This window comes from Bombina bombina, chromosome 2 (genome assembly GCF_027579735.1).
Source record: "Bombina bombina isolate aBomBom1 chromosome 2, aBomBom1.pri, whole genome shotgun sequence".
NCBI classification, from domain to species: domain Eukaryota; kingdom Metazoa; phylum Chordata; class Amphibia; order Anura; family Bombinatoridae; genus Bombina; species Bombina bombina.
Genome location: NC_069500.1, coordinates 1,018,032,576 through 1,018,056,394, shown reverse-complemented (window position 1 = coordinate 1,018,056,394; position 23,819 = coordinate 1,018,032,576). Strand labels below are relative to the sequence as shown.

Sequence of the window (23,819 nt, the reverse complement as noted above, 5' to 3'; positions counted from 1 at the left end):
TAACCCCTAATCCGCCTCACTAACCCTATCATAAATAGTATTAACCCCTAATCTGCCCTCCCTAACATCGCCGACACCTACCTTCAATTATTAACCCCTAAACTTCCGATCGGAGCTCACCGCTATTCTAATAAATGGATTAACCCCTAAAGCTAAGTCTAACCCTAACACTAACACCCCCCTAAGTTAAATATAATTTTTATCTAACGAAATAAATTAACTCTTATTAAATAACTTATTCCTATTTAAAGCTAAATACTTACCTGTAAAATACATCCTAATATAGCTACAATATAAATTATAATTATATTATAGCTATTTTAGGATTAATATTTATTTTACAGGCAACTTTGTAATTATTTTAACCAGGTACAATAGCTATTAAATAGTTAAGAACTATTTAATAGTTACCTAGTTAAAATAATAACAAATTTACCTGGCGTCCCTCGAATTCCGATTGGCTGATAGGATTCTATCAGCCAATCGGAATTAAGGTAGGAATTTTCTGATTGGCTGATGGAATCAGCCAATCAGAATCTAGTTCAATCCGATTGGCCGATCCAATCAGCCAATCAGATTGAGCTCGCATTCTATTGGCTGATCGGAACAGCCAATAGAATGCAAGCTCAATCTGATTGGCTGATTGGATCAGCCAATCGGATTGAACTTGATTCTGATTGGCTGATTCCATCAGCCAATCAGAAAATTCCTACCTTAATTCCGATTGGCTGATAGAATCCTATCAGCCAATCGGAATTCGAGGGACGCCATCTTGGATGACGTCCCTTAAAGGAACAGTCATTAGTCGGGAGACATCGGAAGAAGAGGATGGATCCGCGTCGCCTGCTTCAAGATGGACCCGCTCTGCACCGGATGGAAGAAGATCGAAGATGCCGCTTGGAGAAGATGTTTGCCGGTCCGGATGTCCTCTTCTTGCCGGATAGGAGGAAGACTTTGGAGCACCGGATTATGGATCGCCAACCCCCGCTTGGGTTGGATGAAGATCTTGGAGCCAGGACGGATCGGTGATACCTGGATGGTGAAGACAAGGTAGGAAGATCTTCAGGGGATTAGTGTTAGGTTTATTTAAGGGGGTTTGGGTTAGATTAGGGGTATGTGGGTGGTGGGTTGTAATGTTGGGGGGGGGGGGTATTGTATTTATTCTTTTACAGGCAAAAGAGCTGAAATTCTTGGGGCATGCCCCGCAAAGGGCCCTGTTCAGGGCTGGTAAGGTAAAAGAGCTTGTAACTTTTTTAATTTAGAATAGGGTAGGGCATTTTGTTATTTTGGGGGTCTTTGTTATTTTATTAGGGGGCTTAGAGTAGGTGTAATTAGTTTAAAATTGTTGTAATATTTTTCTTATGTTTGTAAATATTTTTTTATTTTCTGTAACTTAGTTCTTTTTTATTTTTTGTACTTTAGCTAGTTTATTTAATTGTATTTATTTGTAGCAATTGTGTTTAATTAATTTATTGATAGTGTAGTGTTAGGTTAATTGTAGGTAATTGTAGGTAGTTTATTTAATTATTTTATTGATAGGGTAGTGTTAGGTTTAATTATATCTTAGGGTAGGATTTATTTTACAGGTAAATTTGTTATTATTTTAACTAGGTAACTATTAAATAGTTCTTAACTATTTAATAGCTATTGTACCTGGTTAAAATAATTACAAAGTTGCCTGTAAAATAAATATTAATCCTAAAATAGCTATAATATAATTATAATTTATATTGTAGCTATATTAGGATTTATTTTACAGGTAAGTATTTAGCTTTAAATAGGAATAAGTTATTTAATAAGAGTTAATTTATTTCGTTAGATAAAAATTATATTTAACTTAGGGGGGTGTTAGTGTTAGGGTTAGACTTAGCTTTAGGGGTTAATCCATTTATTAGAATAGCGGTGAGCTCCGATCGGAAGTTTAGGGGTTAATAATTGAAGTTAGGTGTCGGCGATGTTAGGGAGGGCAGATTAGGGGTTAATACTATTTATGATAGGGTTAGTGAGGCGGGTTAGGGGTTAATAACTTTATTATAGTAGCGCTCAGGTCCGCTCGGCAGATTAGGGGTTAATAAGTGTAGGCAGGTGTCGGCGACGTTGAGGGGGGCAGATTAGGGGTTAATAAATATAATATAGGGGTCGGCGGTGTTAGGGGTAGCAGATTAAGGGTACATAAGTATAACGTAGGTGGCGGTCGGCAGATTAGGGGTTAAAAATTTTAATCGAGTGGCGGCGATGTGGGGGGAGCTCGGTTTAGGGGTACATAGGTAGTTTATGGGTGTTAGTGTACTTTAGGGTACAGTAGTTAAGAGCTTTATGAACCGGCGTTAGCCAGAAAGCTCTTAACTCCTGCTATTTTCAGGCGGCTGGAATCTTGTCGTTAGAGCTCTAACGCTCACTGCAGAAACGACTCTAAATACCAGCGTTAGAAAGATCCCATTGAAAAGATAGGCTACGCAAATGGCGTAGGGGGATCTGCGGTATGGAAAAGTCGCGGCTGAAAAGTGAGCGTTAGACCCTTTAATCACTGACTCCAAATACCAGCGGGCGCCCAAAACCAGGGTTAGGAGCCTCTAACGCTGGTTTTGACGGCTACCGCCGAACTCTAAATCTAGGCCAGAGTTTGTGAAAGTGGTATATTGGCTTGTTGGTTATATTCCCACTGTCTATGTAAAGAGCCTATATTTTATTTGTTTCCCTTGGAATTGTAGTATATATACATATAAGAACACAAATTTAAATTATTTAGCTGAACACTTCCCTTGAAGGTAAATAAAAGTGCAAAAAAGAAAATTATTGAATGTGTTAGAGCATTTACAACTGCACTATTGCTCCTGCAAAGGAGTTTTAGGGGTACATTTATCATAGTGCGGACAGACATGATCCGCTATATCGAATCATATCCGCTGCACATCGATAAATGTTGACAGCATACGCTGTCGGCATTTATCATTGCACCAGCAGTTCTTGTGAACTGCTGGTGCAATACCGCCCCCTACAGATTCGCGCTAGCAGGGGGTGTCAATCAACCTCAGAGGTGGCGGACGAGTTAAGGAGCAGCGGTCTTAGGACCGCTGCTTTTTAACTTCCGCTTCAGGTAGAACTGAAGCGGAGTGGGTCGGAAGTAGCGTCCGCTGCTTCATAAATCGACCCCTAAGACTTTGGGCCCGATGATAGTAAAGGTCAATGGGCTGGTGAGATTATTAAAAAATGATCACTCTATTTCCCTGGTGGAATTATCTAAAGTATGTTATGTGCAAAATAAAACTTGTATTTTAAAAATCTTACAAAATGAATAATTGAACCATTCACTTTTGAAAATACACAGAAAAAAATTGTATTTTCATGGTGCATCAAAAATTGTCACAAAATTCTTCACCAAAAATTGTATTTTATCAAAACTATAAAATAAGCGTAATTGTTATTTTTTCGTAAAATGGGCTGAACATGGCCGTAATTGTGTAAAGATTTTTACACTTCAGATCTCACAGTTTTTTTCTCAAAACACTCAAAGTACTTATAACTGCATATGAAAATATAGGCGATTGTAAGATGCTATACGCAGAAAACAGCATAATGTCATTTATTTTAGCTGCTGGACTTAATTTTTAAAGTGCGCCCCCTACTCACTGCTAACATCGCTTTACGGAGCCGTGTCCCTTTCCAGCGAGCTCCACTGCTTTCAATAGGAGACAACTGGCCACTTGCAGGGACTGCCCCATTGTTACGACAAATCCACCAGGGCAGCCCCTGAGAGGGTCGGCATAAAAAAAACACGCTTGAAATTGCGAGGTTTAGCTCATCGGGCCCTTAGTTAAGTCCATCCCCAGAACTGAAATGCACTATTGGGAGATAGCTGAACATATCTGGTGAGTCAATGACAAGAAGCATATTTGTATAGCCACCAATCACCAGCTAGCTCCCTCAGGCCTAGATTTGGAGTTCGGCGGTAGCCGTCAAAACCAGCGTTAGAGGCTCCTAACGCTGGTTTTGGCCACCCGCTGGTATTTGGAGTCAGTGATTAAAGGGTCTAACGCTCACTTTTCAGCCGCGACTTTTCCATACCGCAGATCCCCCTACGCCATTTGCGTATCCTATCTTTTCAATGGGATCTTTCTAACGCCGGTATTTAGAGTCGTTTCTGAAGTGAGCGTTAGAGCTCTAACGACAAAATTCCAGCCGCCTGAAAATAGCAGGAGTTAAGAGCTTTCTGGCTAACGCCGGTTCATAAAGCTCTTAACTACTGTACCCTAAAGTACACTAACACCCATAAACTACCTATGTACCCCTAAACCGAGCTCCCCCCACATCGCCGCCACTCGATTAAAATTTTTAACCCCTAATCTGCCGACCGCCACCTACGTTATACTTATGTACCCCTAATCTGCTGCCCCTAACCCCGCCGACCCCTGTATTACATTTATTAACCCCTAACCTGCCCCCCACAACGTCGCCGCCAGCTACTTAAAATAATTAACCCCTAATCTTCCGACCGCAAAGCGCCGCCACCTACGTTATCCCTATGTACCCCTAATCTGCTACCCCTAACACCGCCGACCCCTATATTATATTTATTAACCCCTAATCTGCCCCCCTCAACGTCGCCGACACCTGCCTACACTTATTAACCCCTAATCTGCCGAGCGGACCTGAGCGCTACTATAATAAAGTTATTAACCCCTAACCCGCCTCACTAACCCTATAATAAATAGTATTAACCCCCTAATCTGCCCTCCCTAACATCGCCGACACCTAACTTCAATTATTAACCCCTAATCTGACGACCGGAGCTCACCGCTATTCTAATAAATTGATTAACCCCTAAAGCTAAGTCTAACCCTAACACTAACACCCCCCTAACTTAAATATAATTTACATCTAACGAAATAAATTAACTCTTATTAAATAAATTATTCCTATTTAAAGATAAATACTTACCTGTAAAATAAATCCTAATATAGCTACAATATAAATTATAATTATATTATAGCTATTTTAGGATTAATATTTATTTTACAGGCAACTTGGTATTTATTTTAACTAGGTACAATAGCTATTAAATAGTTACCTAGTTAAAATAATAACAAATTTACCTGTAAAATAAATCCTAACCTAAGATATAATTAAACCTAACACTACCCTATCAATAAAATAATTAAATAAACTACCTACAATTACCTACAATTAACTTAACACTACACTATCAATAAATTAATTAAACACAATTCCTACAAATAAATACAATTACATAAACTAGCTAAAGTACAAAAAATAAAAAAGAACTAAGTTACAAAAAATAAAAAAATATTTACAAACATAAGAAAAATATTACAACAATTTTAAACTAATTACACCTACTCTAAGCCCCCTAATAAAATAACAAAGCCCCCCAAAATAAAAAATTCCCTACCCTATTCTAAATTAAAAAAGTTACAAGCTCTTTTACCTTACCAGTCCTGAACAGGGCCCTTTGCGGGGCATGCCCCAAGAATTTCAGCTCTTTTGCCTGTAAAAGAATAAATACAATACCCCCCCCCAACATTACAACCCACCACCCACATACCCCTAATCTAACCCAAACCCCCCTTAAATAAACCTAACACTAAGCCCCTGAAGATCTTCCTACCTTGTCTTCACCATACCAGGTTCACCGATCCGTCCTGGCTCCAACATCTTCATCCAACCCAAGCGGGGGTTGGCGATCCATCATCTGGTGCTGAAGAGGTCCAGAAGAGGCTCCAAAGTCTTCCTCCTATCCGGCAAGAAGAGGACATCCAGACCGGCAAACATCTTCTCCAAGCGGCATCTTCGATCTTCTTCCATCCGGTGCGGAGCGGGTCCATCTTGAAGCAGGCGACGCGGATCCATCCTCTTCTTCCGTTGTCTCCCGACTAATGACGGTTCCTTTAAGGGACGTCATCCAAGATGGCGTCCCTCGAATTCAGATTGGCTGATAGGATTCTATCAGCCAATCGGAATTAAGGTAGGAATTTTCTGATTGGCTGATGGAATCAGCCAATCAGAATCAAGTTCAATCCGATTGGCTGATCCAATCAGCCAATCAGATTGAGCTCGCATTCTATTGGCTGATCGGAACAGCCAATAGAATGCGAGCTCAATCTGATTGGCTGATTGGATCAGCCAATCGGATTGAACTTGATTCTGATTGGCTGATTCCATCAGCCAATCAGAAAATTCCTACCTTAATTCCGATTGGCTGATAGAATCCTATCAGCCAATCGGAATTCGAGGGACGCCATCTTGGATGACGTCCCTTAAAGGAACCGTCATTAGTCGGGAGACAACGGAAGAAGAGGATGGATCCGCGTCGCCTGCTTCAAGATGGACCCGCTCCGCACCGGATGGAAGAAGATCGAAGATGCCGCTTGGAGAAGATGTTTGCCGGTCCGGATGTCCTCTTCTTGCCGGATAGGAGGAAGACTTTGGAGCCTCTTCTGGACCTCTTCAGCACCGGATGATGGATCGCCAACCCCCGCTTGGGTTGGATGAAGATGTTGGAGCCAGGACGGATCGGTGAACCTGGTATGGTGAAGACAAGGTAGGAAGATCTTCAGGGGCTTAGTGTTAGGTTTATTTAAGGGGGGTTTGGGTTAGATTAGGGGTATGTGGGTGGTGGGTTGTAATGTTGGGGGGGGGGTATTGTATGTTTTTTTTTACAGGCAAAAGAGCTGAAATTCTTGGGGCATGCCCCGCAAAGGGCCCTGTTCAGGGCTGATAAGGTAAAAGAGCTTGTAACTTTTTTAATTTAGAATAGGGTAGGGAATTTTTTATTTTGGGGGGCTTTGTTATTTTATTAGGGGGCTTAGAGTAGGTGTAATTAGTTTAAAATTGTTGTAATATTTTCCTTATGTTTGTAAATATTTTTTTATTTTTTGTAACTTAGTTCTTTTTTATTTTTTGTACTTTAGCTAGTTTATGTAATTGTATTTATTTGTAGGAATTGTGTTTAATTAATTTATTGATAGTGTAGTGTTAGGTTAATTGTAGCTAATTGTAGGTAGTTTATTTAATTATTTTATTGATAGGGTAGTGTTAGGTTTAATTATATCTTAGGTTAGGATTTATTTTACAGGTAAATTTGTTATTATTTTAACTAGGTAACTATTAAATAGTTCTTAACTATTTAATAGCTATTGTACCTAGTTAAAATAAATACCAAGTTGTCTGTAAAATAAATATTAATCCTAAAATAGCTATAATATAATTATAATTTATATTGTAGCTATATTAGGATTTATTTTACAGGTAAGTATTTATCTTTAAATAGGAATAATTTATTTAATAAGAGTTAATTTATTTCGTTAGATAAAAATTATATTTAAGTTAGGGGGGTGTTAGTGTTAGGGTTAGACTTAGCTTTAGGGGTTAATACATTTATTAGAATAGCGGTGAGGTCCGGTCGTCAGATTAGGGGTTAATAATTGAAGTTAGGTGTCGGCGATGTTAGGGAGGGCAGATTAGGGGTTAATACTATTTATGATAGGGTTAGTGAGGCGGATTAGGGGTTAATAACTTTATTATAGTAGCGGTGCGGTCCGCTCGGCAGATTAGGGGTTAATAAGTGTAGGCAGGTGTCGGCGACGTTGAGGGGGGCAGATTAGGGGTTAATAAATATAATATAGGGGTCGGCGATGTTAGGGCAGCAGATTAGGGGTACATAGGGATAATGTAGGTTGCGGCGGTTTACGGAGCGGCAGATTAGGGGTTAAAAATAATATGCAGGGGTCAGCGATAGCGGGGGCGGCAGATTAGGGGTTAATAAGTGTAAGGTTAGGGGTGTTTAGACTCGGGGTTCATGTTAGAGTGTTAGGTGCAGACGTAGGAAGTGTTTCCCCATAGGAAACAATGGGGCTGCGTTAGGAGCTGAACGCTGCTTTTTTGCAGGTGTTAGGTTTTTTTTCAGCTCAAACAGCCCCATTGTTTCCTATGGGAGAATCGTGCACAAGCACGTTTTTGAGGCTGGCCGCGTCCGTAAGCAACTCTGGTATCGAGAGTTGCATTTGCGGAAAAAATGCTCTACGCTCCTTTTTTGGAGCCTAACGCAGCATTTGTTTGAACTCTCGATACCAGAGTTAAATTTATGGTGCGGCCAGAAAAAAGCCCGCGGAGCGTTAACAGCCCTTTTACCGCCAAACTCCAAATCTAGGCCTCAGTGTATTGCTATTCCTGAGATTGTTTATGTATGATTTCCAATAAAGAATAAAAAGAGTACAAAGTACATTTCTTAATATAAGTAAATTTAAAGTCTCTTAAAAATCCATCCTGTTTCTGATTAATTTTGACTTTCATGCTCCTTTAATATTACATAAACACAATACTATTTTATTTTTATTTTGTTTTTACTAATTTTGCCCTGTAGAACTACAATAACCACAGCTATAAATATATATTTTTGTTAAATATATTATTACTTTGTTTTGGGGCTAGGGTGAGAAATTTGGTCCGTTTGCTGGAGAAAAAAGAATACCTAATGAATTAGATGACAACATGGATAAGAGATTAATGTGGGAGGTAAGAAATGGCTTCTTTATTTCTAGTTTGGTTTATCAATTTACATTAACAATTGATTGAGAGACTACACTTTTGTTCCTTAGATTGTGTAGGTTATCAACCCAATTTTTTTTTATTTGTTTGATTGTTTATGTATTTACTTATTTATGTATTTTACAATCTTACCTATAAACATTTATGTAAGAGAGTAATCATTCAACTAAATAAAGTATTCTTTTTTTAAATGTACCCAGAAAATCATGAGACTTTGGACAAGTCCTAAGTAGTCAATCAATATTCATGATACACCATAACAATATATATTGTCCTGAAAGGGACAGTGTACCCAAAAATTGTTAGTGTTAAAAAAGATAGATAATCCCTGTATTACCCATTCACCAGTTTTGCATACCCAACATTGATATATTAATATATTTTTTACCTCTGTTATTACCTTGTATCTAAGCCTCTGCAGACTGCCCCCTTATCTCAGTGCTGTTTACAAAATTGTATTTCAGCTAATTAGTGCTGCTTCATAAATAACTCCATGGGATTGAGCACAATATTATCTGTATGGCACACACAAAGTATCTGACTGTAAAAAGCTGATAAAATGCATTAAGATAAGAGGAGGCCTGCAAGGGCTTAGAAACAGTCAGAAATGTAGAAGTTTAAAGATTATAAATTATATTATTTTAATAATGTTGGTTGTGCAAAGCTGGGGAATGTGTAGTAATGGAGTTATCTATCTTCTTAAACAAAAAAAAATCAAGTTTACTGTCCCTTGAATGATGCATTTCCTCTATTGTGAGTATATTATAATCCTTTGGAAAAGCTTATCAAGATTTTTGTTCTACATCATGCTGTGGAAGTGTATGGGAATTTTTGTAGATAAATCATTTGATAAGGTTTTTAAAAGACAAAGACTATACCCCATAGATTGACAATAATAACTTTTCCATTACGGCATGAGCTTGGTAGCCTTTATTGAAGAACAAATATGAGCTTATCGACACAGATCTACACAGATGTCTGTAATGTCACAAGCTGAGTTGCCACTGAAGCTTTGATGAGTTGAGTAGTCTCCATAATTTATTAAACAAAACGCATTTCCCTATGTTATATTTATATTTGGCATTGCTTTAAAAAAAACCCCAGAAAATGCACTTACTAACAAAAATGTTTTATTTTACCTTGTGTTATTGATTCACTTAATATTTATTTTTCAATAATCTAACATTTTAATTCCTTTTTTTCATAATTTTGAAAAGTCTCATGATCATGTACTAATATTTTCATTTTGTGATTCCATAGATTTGCATCATAAAAAATTTACTTTATTTTGACGTCACAGATTTTAAAGTGATGGTAAATTTCCCAGCATAAAAATCACATATACTGAAAGCTCTTGTCCTAACTAGCATATCTATATATGGTTTTTACATTCCAAAGTCAGATCCACTTTTAATAATGAACTTTTTGTCAGGCTCCATTACCTGATTTAAAGCAACTTCTCTTAACGATTTTTTCTTAGTTTTTGATTGGCAGGTCTTTCAGCCAATCAGAGCCTCACCATGCGCCCTATGTAAATTAATCACAGCACGCTACCGTGCTTGTAACTCAAACTGCAAGACGAACTGCGCACGCGCAACTCGCTATGCTATTTGTGCAACAATAACAGCGAGGCTGCGTCATTCAACAGTAAACATTCTCACCGTTTCTGTTGCACAAATTGCGTAGTGAGTTGCGTGTGCGCGGTTGGTCTTGCAGTCTTAGTTACAAGCACGGGAGCGTGCTGTGATTAATTTACATGGGGCGCATGGTGAGGCTTAACGAAAATGTTCATTATTAAAAGTGGATTTGACTTTGGAATGTAAAAAGCATATAGATATGCTAATTAGGACAAGAGCTTTCATCATATGTGATTTTATGATAGCGAATTTACCATCACTTTAAATGTGAATAATTTAGCAGTGCACCGTCAACACTAAGGGGTCGATTTATGAAGCTATGGTGGACAGGGGCGCACATACGTGCCCCTGTCTACCACAGCTCGCCTCTGGCGGGCTGAATTCTGCTGCTAGAATTCAGCATTGCACACGATCGCTATGTTGCACTCGTGTGCAATCCCACCCCATGCCCGTGCACAGCCAATCACACGCGGACGGGGAAAGGAAATTTGCCACCTAAGAGGTGGAGAAACCTTAAGGAAGCAGTGGTCTGATGGCCGCTGCTTGTTAAATACACACTGCAGGTTCTCTTGTGAGAACCTGCGGTCGTAGGCAGGAGAAGCCTGCCGAGGAGTTTGATAAATCGACCCCTAAGAGCAAGATTTATCATTGATGTTCTCCTATATTTGTGCCTAAATATACTCTTGAGAAAGAATGCCCTTATTTATTATATAAACATGCACCTACAATTGGGCAAGTTCGACTGTAAAATGCTCCTACTCAGTTTGCCAAAATGCGGTTAAATCAGATTGTCTAAGCTGTATTTTTTATAGTACACCTTATCAAATCAACTAGTTACTTATTTATCTTTTTTTTGTGCCTATAAAAAGTTTTCCTACAAATGTGTGCACTGAAGTTCTCCATAAGTACTGTGAAGAACAGCATTAGAAATAATTTCTTTTGAGCTTGTGTGGAAAGGCCAGAGGAGAAGAAGATTTGCCCTTGGAAAGACTAATAATAATACTAATATAACACTTCATTAATATGCTTTGTGTTATTATAGATATTATAGTAAAAATGAGTCATGAACTGGACATTTTCAAAATATGTTCTGTAAAAGGGTGCAAAAATAAGATACAAATAAATGCAAAAAAAAAGTAAACAATATGCTTTGCTTTTATGGATATTTCTGTAAGCAAAATGTACACATACCTAGTGATTTTGTTTATTTCAAATGGTAAATTAGGCTCATTTACTAATTCTACTGGAGAAATTCATCACTATACCATTTTGTTGATCAATTTGGGCACTCAGATGCGCTTCTCTAGAGGAGCGCTGAGGCGAATGCATCCTATATTATAAAAGGCCAAGTGTTTGTCTGAAGCCGTCATGCGCAGTAGAGACAAACACTTGGCCTTCCTGCACGTGCACCTCCGCTGTTTAAACAGCCCACAGCTGAAAGACCTTCGCACGCGCACCCACCCGACGTCGCACGCGCACCTCCGCTGTTTAAACAGCGCACAGCTGAGAGACCGCACGTGCACCCACCCGACCTCGCACGCGCACCTCCGCTGTTTAAAGAGCAGCGCGGGGAGCAGGAGAACTTAACAGCAGCGCAGGGAGCAGGAGGACTTAGCAGCGCGGGGAGCAGGAGAACTTAACAGCAGCCTTAACAGCAGCGCGGGGAGCAGGAGAACTTAACAGCAGCCTTAACAGCAGCGCGGGGAGCAGGTACAGGAGGAGAGAGAGACAGGGGAGAGAGAGACAGGGGAGAGAGAGAGGGGAGAGAGTGAGAGAGACAGGGGAGAGAGAGAGAGACAGGGGAGAGAGAGAGAGAGACAGGGGAGAGAGAGAGAGACAGGGGAGAGAGAGAGACAGGGGAGAGAGTGAGAGAGACAGGGGAGAGAGTGAGAGAGACAGGGGAGAGAGTGAGAGAGACAGGGGAGAGAGTGAGAGAGACAGGGGAGAGAGTGAGAGAGACAGGAGAGAGAGAAGACAGGGGGGAGAAAGAGGGGAGAGAGAGAGAGAAGAGACAGGGGGGGAGAAAGAGGGGAGAGAGAGAGAGAAGAGACGGGGGGAGAAAGAGGGGAGAGAGAGAGAGAAGAGACAGGGGGGGAGAAAGAGGGGAGAGAGAGAGAGAGAGAGAAGAGACGGGGGGAGAAAGAGGGGAGAGAGAGAGAGAAGAGACAGGGGGGGAGAAAGAGGGGAGAGAGAGAGAGAGAAGAGACAGGGGGGGAGAAAGAGGGGAGAGAGAGAAGAGACGGGGGGGAGAAAGAGGGGAGAGTGAGAGAGAAGAGACAGGGGGGGAGAAAGAGGGGAGAGAGAGAGAGAGAAGAGACAGGGGGGGAGAAAGAGGGGAGAGAGAGAGAGAGAGAGAAGAGACAGGGGGGGAGAAAGAGGGGAGAGAGAGAGAAGAGACAGGGGGGAGAGAGAGAGAGAGAGAGAGAGAGAGAGGGGAGAGAGTGAGAGAGACAGGGGAGAGAGAGAGACAGGGGAGAGAGAGACAGGGGAGAGAGAGTGAGAGAGACAGGGGAGAGAGTGAGAGAGACAGGGGAGAGAGAGAGACAGGGGAGAGAGAGACAGGGGAGAGAGAGACAGGGGAGAGAGAGTGAGAGAGACAGGGGAGAGAGTGAGAGAGACAGGGGAGGGAGAGAGAGAGACAGGGGAGAGAGAGACAGGGGCGAGAGAGAGAGAGACAGGGGAGAGAGAGACAGGGGAGAGAGAGACAGGGGAGAGAGGGGGGGGGGAGAGACAGGGGAGAGAGAGACAGAGGAGAGAGAGAGGGGGGGAGAGAGAGAGAGACATGGGAGAGAGAGAGAGACATGGGAGAGAGAGAGAGACAGGGGAGAGAGAGAGACAGGGGAGAGAGAGAGACAGGGGAGAGAGAGAGAGAGACAGGGGAGAGAGAGAGAGAGACAGGGGAGACAGGAGAGAGAGAGACAGGAGAGAGAGAGACAGGGGAGAGAGAGAGAGACAGGGGAGAGAGAGAGAGACAGGGGAGAGAGAGAGAGACAGGGGAGAGAGAGAGAGACAGGGGAGAGAGAGAGGGAGAGAGGGAGAGAGAGAGACAGGGGAGAGAGAGACAGGGGAGAGAGAGAGACATGGGAGAGAGAGAGACAGGGGAGAGAGAGAGACAGGGGGGAGAGAGAGAGACAGGGGGGAGAGAGAGAGAGACAGGGGGGAGAAAGAGAGAGACAGGGGAGAGAGAGAGAGAGACAGGGGGGAGAGAGAGAGAGACAGGGGGGAGAGAGAGAGAGACAGGGGGGAGAGAGAGAGACAGGGGGAGAGAGAGAGAGACAGGGGGAGAGAGAGAGAGACAGGGGGAGAGAGAGAGACAGGGGGGGGGAGAGAGAGAGACAGGGGGAGAGAGAGAGAGACAGGGGAGAGAGAGAGAGAGACAGGGGAGAGAGAGAGAGAGACAGGGAGGAGAGAGAGAGACAGGGAGGAGAGAGAGAGACAGGGAGGAGAGAGAGAGACAGGGAGGAGAGAGAGAGACAGGGAGGAGAGAGACAGGGGGGAGAGAGTGAAAGAGACAGGGGAGAGAGAGTGAGAGAGAGAGACAGGGGGGGGAGAAAGAGGGGAGAGAGAGAGATAGGGGAGAGAGAGAATATAAAAATAAAAATAAACCACACGGCCCGTGTGAACGGGCTTTAGGACTAGTAGGAGAATAAAAAGGTGAATTCTGATAGGGCTTGATAAATCTTGCTCTAATTGTGTTTGAAATAAGGATAACATAGTACGTTTTCATTATTTTGTATTTGCTATAAATTTAAAGAATTTGAATATACTATATTATGTATAGAAAAATATGCAAGATACATGTTACAAAATAAAATACAATATAGTCAGTTTTCACTGGATTTTAAGCAAAACTGATTTAGTTACACTATGTTACTCTGTCTGAAGTAATGCAGACAAACTGCCAAGTATAACCTACTAGTTTGATTTACAGAAAGCATTAACATTTGTAACACCCTTCTGTCACTGCATTTTGTAAATTGTTTGTCAATTTGAAATGTAATAAAAAAGAACAGAAGATATTGAAATTCACTTTTAAATAAAAAATAACCACTTATTGCTCATCAGTTTGTTTAGTCAAAGCCTCAAAATAAGACACCTGAGCACTTGTCATCACACTTAAAGGGACATGAAACCCCAAAATGTTCTTTTGTGATATAGGTAGAACGTACAATTTTAAACAACTTTCCATTTTACTTCTATTATCAAATTTGCTTCATTCTCTTGGCATCATTTGTTGAAGGACCGCAATGCACTGCTGGTTTCTAACTGAACACATGGGTGAGCCAATGACAATCAGTATATATATGCAGCCACCAATCAGCAGCTAGAACCTGAGCTTACCTAGATAAACCTTTCAGCAAAGGATAACAAGAGAAAGAAGCAAATTAAATAATAGAAATACATTGGAAAGTTGTTTAACATTGCATGCTCTGTCTTAATCATGAATGTCTAATTATGACTTTACTGTCCCTTTAAAGGGACATTAAACACTAAATACATTTCATGCACCTCCTTCTAATCACGGATGATGTCATATTGGAACCTAGGTTACACTGCAGGTATCTGAAGAAGAGTTGCACATGTACAAACAGGTCAGCACTGGAATGTAGAAAAAGATAGATTTCAACATGGCAGCACCAGTGACTAGGAGAGGTGGAAAATAACCTCAATGCTATGCTTATAAAATGTATTTTGTGTTTAATGTCCTTTTAACTTTAAAGTGATACTAAACCCAATTGTTTTATTTCATGATTCAGATAGAGTATGCAATTTTAAGCAACTTTCTAATTTACTCCTATTATCAATTTGTCTTTGTTCTTTAACCATCTTTATTTAAAAAGCAGGAATATAAAGCTTAGGAGTCAGCCCTTTATTTGGTTGAGAACCTGGGTTATGCTTGCTTATTGGTTTGCTAAATGTAGCCACTAATAATCAAGCACTATCCAGTGTGAACCTAAAATGGGCTGGCTTCTAAGCGTTACATTCCTGTTTTTTAAACAAAGATAGCAAGAGAACAAAGAAAAATTGATAATAGGAGTAAATTAGAAAGTCGCATGCTCTATCTGAATCATGAAAAAAAATTTTTGGGTTAAGTATCACTTTAATGCCTAATAGTGACCAGACCATTTTTCAATTTTCTTACCGTTAAAGGATTACTAACTTTAGCTGTTCTTAGGCAAAACGCAATCAACATTAAACATTGCAATAATAATGTAAATTAAATCTACTTTTTCATTTTGAAAAACAAAGTTCCCTTCACCAGAAAAATAAACTTTTATTTTTTGTCAGTGACGTCACGTTATCCAGCCCTCAAATGTGGGCCGTCTAAGCAATAAGATACTAGCCAATCGTATTCCCAGTATTAGCATCTAATTAAAATATAATTTCGTCAGCCAACGCATGCGCAATCCTTTTCTAATAGTATCGCATGCGCATATTGCGGCAGAGAAGCCGACATCACCGAAAGTAGAAAGAAAATAACGCATGCGCACATTGTTTTTCAATCTATGCGATCGGAAATCCAGCCATTCTACTGTCAAAAGGATTTCAATGAGAGCGGTCCTGTATTACAATGCTATATGCAATATCGGCTTTTAATATTTAAACATCATTAATGTATATATTACTCGGCACTGTAATTATTAAATGTATAAGGGGATATATTCATTAATGTTTTTAATTTTACATGGCCAATATTTTACATAATAAAATTGATGATATATATACAGAGTAGCATTCTTCAATTGCTTTTGAAGTGGTACAATGTAAAATATAGAATGTGCAAAGTGCGGTATACATAATGTAAATATAAATTATTTTTTGGGCTTCTTTTTTTGGATTGAAAAATAAAGAAAATTGATAAAATATTATATGTGATGGGCACATCCCAAAAAAATGTATGATCTATTTATAATAGGAGTGCAAATAAATTTTTTAACAAGTATATATATACATTGCTTTATATAATGCATTGCTTTATATATATATATATATATATATATATATATATATATATATATATATATATATTTTGAATCTGTATAATACATTGGTTTATATAAATCAATTGTGAATCTCTATAATAACCCCAAAGTTTTAACCACCATTATATAAATAGAACATTTTCACAATGAAAAATAATATATGATTTGACATTATCATATATTTTGCTCGTCCATCGTAGGGAGATTCTATTTTAATATTCAATCATTATAGAGCGCACAAAATTAAAATCCTCAGACAGTTGATATTTACATTCCTTTAACTGTTACAATTGTTTGTTGCTCGTTAAATCTATGGCGATTCTCTGAGCGCTCACACGCTAGATACTTATGTGAACTGCGCAGCATACTTATCTGAAGCTGGAGCGATAGAGCGTGTCTTCTTAGCCCTAGGATGGTGACGTTGCCGATGACGTTGCGTGAAATCGCGCATGCGCATTGCGTCCGGTAGTCGCCATCTTCCAACTGGTGTTTTCCACCAGGATTGGAATAGAGTTATGGATTAAAAATCAGTGGGTTTGGAGGTAAAATTTATAAAACTGATATATAGCAAACGATAAAGATTTGGAATAGGATGTACTTTGAAAAAACATTTATTTATTTGTATACTATTAGTACAAAAAAGAGTGTATATTTGACTACAGTGGCCCTTTAAGGACCAGGGCTGTTTTTATATTTCTGCGGTGTTTGTGTTTAGCTGTAATTTTCCTCTTACTCATTTACTATACCCACAAATATTATATACCGTTTTTCTTTGCATTAAATTGACTTTCTAAATATATCATTATTTTCATCATATCCTATAATTTACTATCAAAAATTATAAAATATGATGAAAAAATTAAAAAACACTCAATTTTTCTAGCTTTGACCCCCAAAATCTGTTACACATCTATAACCACCAAAAAACACCCATGCTAAATAGTTTCTAAATTTTGTCCTGAGTTTAGAAATGCCCAATGTTTACATGTTCTTTGCTTTGTTTGCAAGTTATAGGGCAATAAGTACAAGTAGCACTTTGCTATTTCCAAACCATTTTTTTTCAAAATTAGCGATAGTTATATTGTAACACCAAATCCCTGATTATCACTTGACATGTATATATTTTTTTTAGTAGACAACCCAAAGTATTGACCTAGGCCCATTTTGGTATATTTCATGCCACCATTTCACCACCAAATGCTATCAAATAAAAAAAATCATTAACTTTTTCACAAACTTTAGGTTCTTACTAAAATTATTTACAAACAGCTTATGCAATTATGGCACAAATAGTTGTAAATGCTTCTCTGGGATCCCCTTTGTTCAGAAATAGCAGACATATGTTGCTTTGGCATTGCTTTTTGGTAGTTAGAAGGCCTCTAAATGCCGCTGCTCACCACACTTGTATTATGCCCAGCAGTGAAGGGGTTAATTAGGTAGCTTGTAGGGTTAATGTTAGATTTAGTGTAGAGATCAGCCTCCCACCTGACACATCCCACCCCTGATCCCTCCCTGACCCCTCTCAAACAGCTCTCTTCCCTCCCCCACCCCACAATATTCACCCCCATCTAAAGTACTGGCAGAAAGTCTGCCAGTACTAAAATAAAAGGCTTTTTTTTAAAATATATATATATATATATATATATATATATATATATATATATATATATATATATATATATTCTGCAGTGTAGGATCCCCCCTTAACCCCCAACCTCCCTGATTCCCCCAAACAACTCTATAACCCTCCCCCCTCTACCTATTTCTTTCCTAAGATATGGTGAGTCCACGGCTTCATCAATTACTGTTGGGAATATCACTCCTGGCCAGCAGGAGGAGGCAAAGAGCACCACAGCAAAGCTGTCAAGTATCACTTCCCTTCCCACAACCGCCAATCATTCTCTTTGCCTTCGGTGCAAGGAGGAGGTGAGGTTTTGGTGTCTGAAGAAATTGAATTTATTTCACTTCAATCAAGATTTTATTATTTTAGAACATAATATGTTACTCTGTTCCGTCCCTTTTTTCAAAGATTGGGTCTAGCCGTACTCCACATTAGTCTCTTTACTAAGGGCAGTGGTGGCTTTAAAGCAGTTTGGAACTTGTAAGGTGGGCATTGCTGAGTTTTCCTAACATATTTGCTGCCCAAGTATAGAAAGCGTAGAGTGGGTTGAAGGAACTGACTTACTCTGATTCTTTCTACAGGTCTCTGTGAGAAGCATGTGTCCTCTCATACATTGTAAGCTGTCCTCCTGCCTAACGGCTAGATGCAGGTAAGTGCCCTTTTTGTCTTCTAGGAGAGGAGATAGGCACTTAAATAAAATACATAGAGCTGCATCTTTATGGGATATTTATATATATATCCTTTATGGATATTTCTATAGGCAGCAAGCAGGCACGTTGGTGACTTAAGGAGACTAAGGGGTTAATTATTTTATCAGGATTTAAAGTATTCCCCTGTTTTTCTTAGTGTGGGCATTCAGTAGCGTTAACAAGTAGGCTGCTTATTTTTGGCTCAGTTTGTATTTTCCCTGGGGAATCTGTTTGCACAGGGATCAGAACAGAAACGGGTTTAATAGAGCTTTGAAGGAACTGACTGCTCAGATAAAACCCTGTATGTATAAATAGAATATACGCCTGTTTATAATTCAAGGCTAAAATCTTAAGGAAGAGGAATTTTTCCTTAACATTTAGCGGGTTTGTTCTAAGTTGTGGAGGAATGGCACACATTTGTTTTCTTACATACGCAGCTCCTCTTGGTCTAACCACGTGACCTGCTTTCGCTTTCTTAGCTAAGCGGAGTGGTGTTTTCTCTCTGATGCCAACATCTTGTATGTTTTTACTCGATTGGCAGGGAAGAATTCCTTTATTGTTTGGTCTATACACTTAATAGTGTTATTTTTCAAAGGGGCTACCAGTTAGCGACATGAAGCGATATATATATATATATATATATATATATATATATATATATTTCAACAATGTTGCATTACGAATTTTAAAGTGACATTATCGTTTTATGGGCAATGTTAAATAAAGTACAAAATGTTCATATTTCTTTTTTGTCCTTTCATGAGGATATGGGCAATGTTTAACTGCTGCACATATTAATGTTTTCACATTATTCCTCCTTGGGAGTTCCTACGCTGTAATTTAATATTTATGTTATATTAAGTTGGAGTGCAAATAGAAGAAAAAAAGAAGCGCTAAGGAAAAAGAGGCCCTGCTAGACTTCTGTGTTCCCCTCAAAGAAAACAATGTTTAACAATTGCGCTTTTAGCGCTTGATTTCATTTACACAAATATTAAGTTGGAGTGCCAACCCAGGCTAGAACTTTCTGTTTCTTGGCTAGTGTGGACCAAATTGCTTTTGTATAAACATTTATATCCTTTTTATTGGAATATTCTTCAAAAATTAAGATATTCTTTGTGTTTGAGCCTCTTGTCCCTCAGGACTGTAATTCAGATAGGTTGTTGCACTCTGAGCCCAATGTCTCCCAGGATGATGCTGTTATATTATATATTATATACTTTATTTATGAAGCGCCAACATATTCTGCAGTGCTGTCCATGGATACAATTCATTTAAATAAAACAATATAAGACTTGTACGAGACAGGACAAAATTTACAAACACATACAGGAGGCAATCCTGCAGCTTTTTCCTCAGACCTCCCAAGCCTCTATGGCGTCACATACTGTGCCCTGTGGTTTCTCTCAATCTCCTGGAGGAGTATATTAGCCTGCAGATTTTGCAGCTCACGTATCCTCTACGGTATCTGCAGCTTTATCTGCCTTTCCTTTTCTACAGGGAAAACGCAAGAGGACATTTTAAAATTCAGATAGTAAGGTTTCTGCTCCACATTCTGCTACACAAGTTGCTCTCTTTCTTACATCTGGTGAGGAGGTTTCGCCGGTAGCTTCTGAGGGTGAAATCTCAGATTCGGACAGTATAATTCCTTCATCTGATGCTGAAGTGGTCTCCTTCAGATTTAAGCTTGTAAACCTCATGTATTGTTGAAAGAGGTTTTTAGCTGTTTGGACGACTACGAATACGCCTGTCGTTGTCAACCCTTAGGAATCTAGTAAACTTTAAAAATACTAGGATTACACTGTGGAGGTTTGCCTGTTCCAGACCATGCTAGAAGATTTTTTCACAGGAATAGGAGTAATCAGGGATCTCTTTTCCCTGTCTCCTGTCTTTAAAAAGATTTTTCCTGTCGCTGTCTCCATTAAATATCATGATGCACGGTGCCTAGAGTAGAAGGAGCATTTCTACCCTGGTTAAGAGAACTATGATCCTTATAGAGAATAGCTGCTCTTTTTAGGATCAATGGACTAAACTGAAGGCTTACATGGAAGTTGGTATGGCCACTGTGTCACGTGCAGCATCCTTTTGGTGCGACGCCTTGTTTGATTCCATCTTGGTAGAGACTCCTTTGGAGGAGATACGGAACTGAATTATGGCGCTTAAGCTAGATAATTATTATTCTAATGCTCCCATGCAGGTTAATAGCGGGGAGCCAAGATATCTGGCTTTGCTGTGCTTGCCGCAGGTGTTGGGACTAAATTCCTCAAAGTCCAAGCTTCTGGCACTTCCTTATAAGGGTAAGAACTTGTTTGGTCCTGGTGTGGCAAGACTATTTCTGTTTTTAAGGTGGAAAAGGGTCGAAGGAAAATAGTCCTAGAAGACGGCAGGACGTGCAGCTGAGGCTACATCAGCATGAAGGGTTGCCAATGATCCGGGATTGGACCAAGTGGGGAGCTGAATTTCTTTGGCATGGATATGAGATGTCCCAGGGAGGCTGTGTACATAGTATCTCAGAATTACTAAATATAATTCAATCCTTCCTCACAGAGGAAGGTTCCTCCTTTTGAGTTTATCTGCAGTTCAGATAACAGAGAAGTATTTTGAATTGCATTTGGGGACTTTTCTTTTCTGGGAGTGATAGTTCCAGTTCCTGCAGTGTGCAAGGTTTAGGATTCTATACATACCTGTTCGTGCTTCCAGAAAAAGAGGGATTTTTTTTGTCCTTTCTAGACCTAAAGTGTCTCAACAAGTTGTCTCAGGGTTCTGTCCTTCAAATTGGAAACCATTGGTTCCATTCTTCTTTTGGTCCAAGTGGGTCAGTTCATGATGAATACATACCTGGAGGAAATGTATCTTCAGTTTCTGAGATATACCTTTCTGAACAAACACTTTTAGTTTGTGCTTCTTCCCTTTCGCCTTGCCACAACGCCCAGATCTTTTTTCTATAGTTCTAGGGGCTATCTTGGCAGTTATCAGGTTTCGGGGAATTGCTGTGGCGCTCTTCCTGGACGACATATTGGTTCAGGCGTCATCTTTTCAACAAGCAAACTCTCATTTAGAGATTTTTTGTTGTTTTTTCCTCATTCCCACGGATGGGAAGTAAATCTGACAATGGGTTCCCTTGTTCCAGCTCAGGGGTAGTTTTCTTAGGGACCATATTAGTTTCCTATCTCTGACAATATTTTTGTCAGAGGTCAGAAAAATCAAGGATCCTTTCCTCTTTCCTCTCTCTCTGCACTCTAATGTTTGCCCCTTTTGTAGCTCAATGTATAGAGGTAATTGGTCTGATGGTTGCTTCATTGGATCGGAGGATAGATCTAGATCTGTCGACATGAGATTCTTTCCTGTGGTGGTTTCCGCAGGAGCATCTGTCTAGGGTCACATGCTTCAGGAGATCTGAGTAATGATGACCACGGATGCTAGCCTGTTGGGTTGGTGACTATGGAAGGAGTCTGCTATTCCATAACCATCTTGGAGTTGAGAGCGATCTCAAATGTTCTGATGGCTTGGGCTCAGGTGTTCAAGACAATTTCATCTCGGTGGTTTACATCAACCACCTAGGAGGAACCTGAAGTTCCTTAGCCATGATTGCCGTGGATTGCTTCGGTGGGTGGACGCTCACATTTGTTGTCTATCCACTATTCGCATTCAAGAGTGGATACCGGGATCGGACTTCTTGAGAGTCAGATCATTTTCTGGTAGCGGTTCTCCCAGAGGTGTTATCCAGGTTAACCCTCTAATGGGGGGTGCTGGAGTTAGTGACTTTCTTGTTACGTTTAAAGGTCTAGAGATCAGCAGAATGATCTGTTAAAATCCCGGGCGGTTCCTTGGGATTTTAGTCTGACATCCCTGTTCCTCAGTTTGCTCTCCTTCCACCAGTCTTTGTTCGTATCACATAGGAGTGGGCATCGGTATTTAATAGTTCCTGCATAGTATTCAGACCTAGTGGAGATGTATCTCTTCTACCTCTTTCGTTTCTCTGAAGCTTTCTGCTTGGAGATTGAACGCTTAGTTCTGTCTAAGTGTGTTTTTTTTGAGTCGGTCTTGAGACCAGATTTCAGGCTCGCTAGCCTGTTACTAGAAAGTTTTGCCATTTGGTATGATGTATATATCTTTATTGATGTGAATCCAAGGGCTACTTTTGGAGTAGGGTCAGGATTCCTAGGATTTTGTCCTTTATCCAGGAAGGTCTGGAGAAGGGCTTGTTAGTCTGTTCCCTTAAGGGTCAGATTTCTGCATTTCTATTTTTGGAGGACGTGCCAGATGTGCAATCTTTTTATCAGGCCTTGATCTGTATATGTGTATATATACTTGATCTGAATCTGGCCTGTGTTTAAGCCTGTTGCTCTTCCTTGAAGCCTTAACTTTGTTATTAATGTTTTACAGCAGGCTCCGTTTGAGCCATTGCATTGCATAGATATTAAATGCCTGGGAGAGTTTCGGAATTCTCGGCCTTGAAGTTTAATTTGCCTTATCATATTTTTCTTGTCGATAAGGTGGTTCTTCTTACTAGCTAGGTTTCCTTCCTATAGTGGTTTCAGACAAATATATTAATCAGGAAATTGTTGTTCCTTCTCTATGTCCTCATCCTTCTTCTCATAAAGAACGTTGTTACACAACTTGGAGGTTGTGCGTGCTTTAAAATTTTATTTACAGGCGGCTAAGGATTTTTGCCAGTCTTCTGCCCTGTTTGTTGATTTCTCTGGGAAATGTAAAGGTCAGAAAGCTTTTGCTATTTATCTTTCTCTTTGGTTGAGAAGTATAGTCGTTTTGCTTATGAGACTGCTGGACCGTAATCTCCTGAAAGATATACAACTCATTCCACTAGGGCTGTCTCCTCTTCTTGGGATTTCAAGAATGTAGCTTCTGTGGAACAGATTTGCGTGGCGGCAATTTGGTTCTCTTTGTATACTGTTTCAAAATTTTACAAATTTGATTCTTTTGCCTCGGACTAGGTGTTTTTTTTTTTTTGGAGAAAGGTTTTTCAGGTGGTGGTGCTTTCTGTTTAGGTCTGCTTGTCTTGTCCCTCCCTATTCATCTGTGTCCTCTAGCTTGGGTATTGGTTCCCAACAGTTGCTCTTCCTTGAAGCCTTAACTTTGTTATTAATGTTTTACAGCAGGCTCCGTTTGAGCCATTGCATTGCATAGATATTAAATGCCTGGGAGAGTTTCGGAATTCTCGGCCTTGAAGTTTAATTTGCCTTATCATATTTTTCTTGTCGATAAGGTGGTTCTTCTTACTAGCTAGGTTTCCTTCCTAAAGTGGTTTCAGACAAATATATTAATCAGGAAATTGTTGTTCCTTCTCTATGTCCTCATCCTTCTT

At 39.8% G+C, this 23,819-nt stretch overlaps 1 protein-coding gene across 1 annotated transcript in view; it reads left to right on the top strand.

The window, feature by feature from the left end:
- The window catches only part of PRDM5 (PR/SET domain 5), a 492,849-nt gene that overhangs the window by 27,311 nt on the left and 441,719 nt on the right, over positions 1–23,819 (top strand). The window contains exon 2 of the mRNA XM_053703603.1: positions 8,449–8,532. Within this exon, the coding sequence (XP_053559578.1) occupies positions 8,449–8,532 (84 nt within the window). The remainder of the gene's footprint in view (positions 1–8,448; positions 8,533–23,819) is intronic.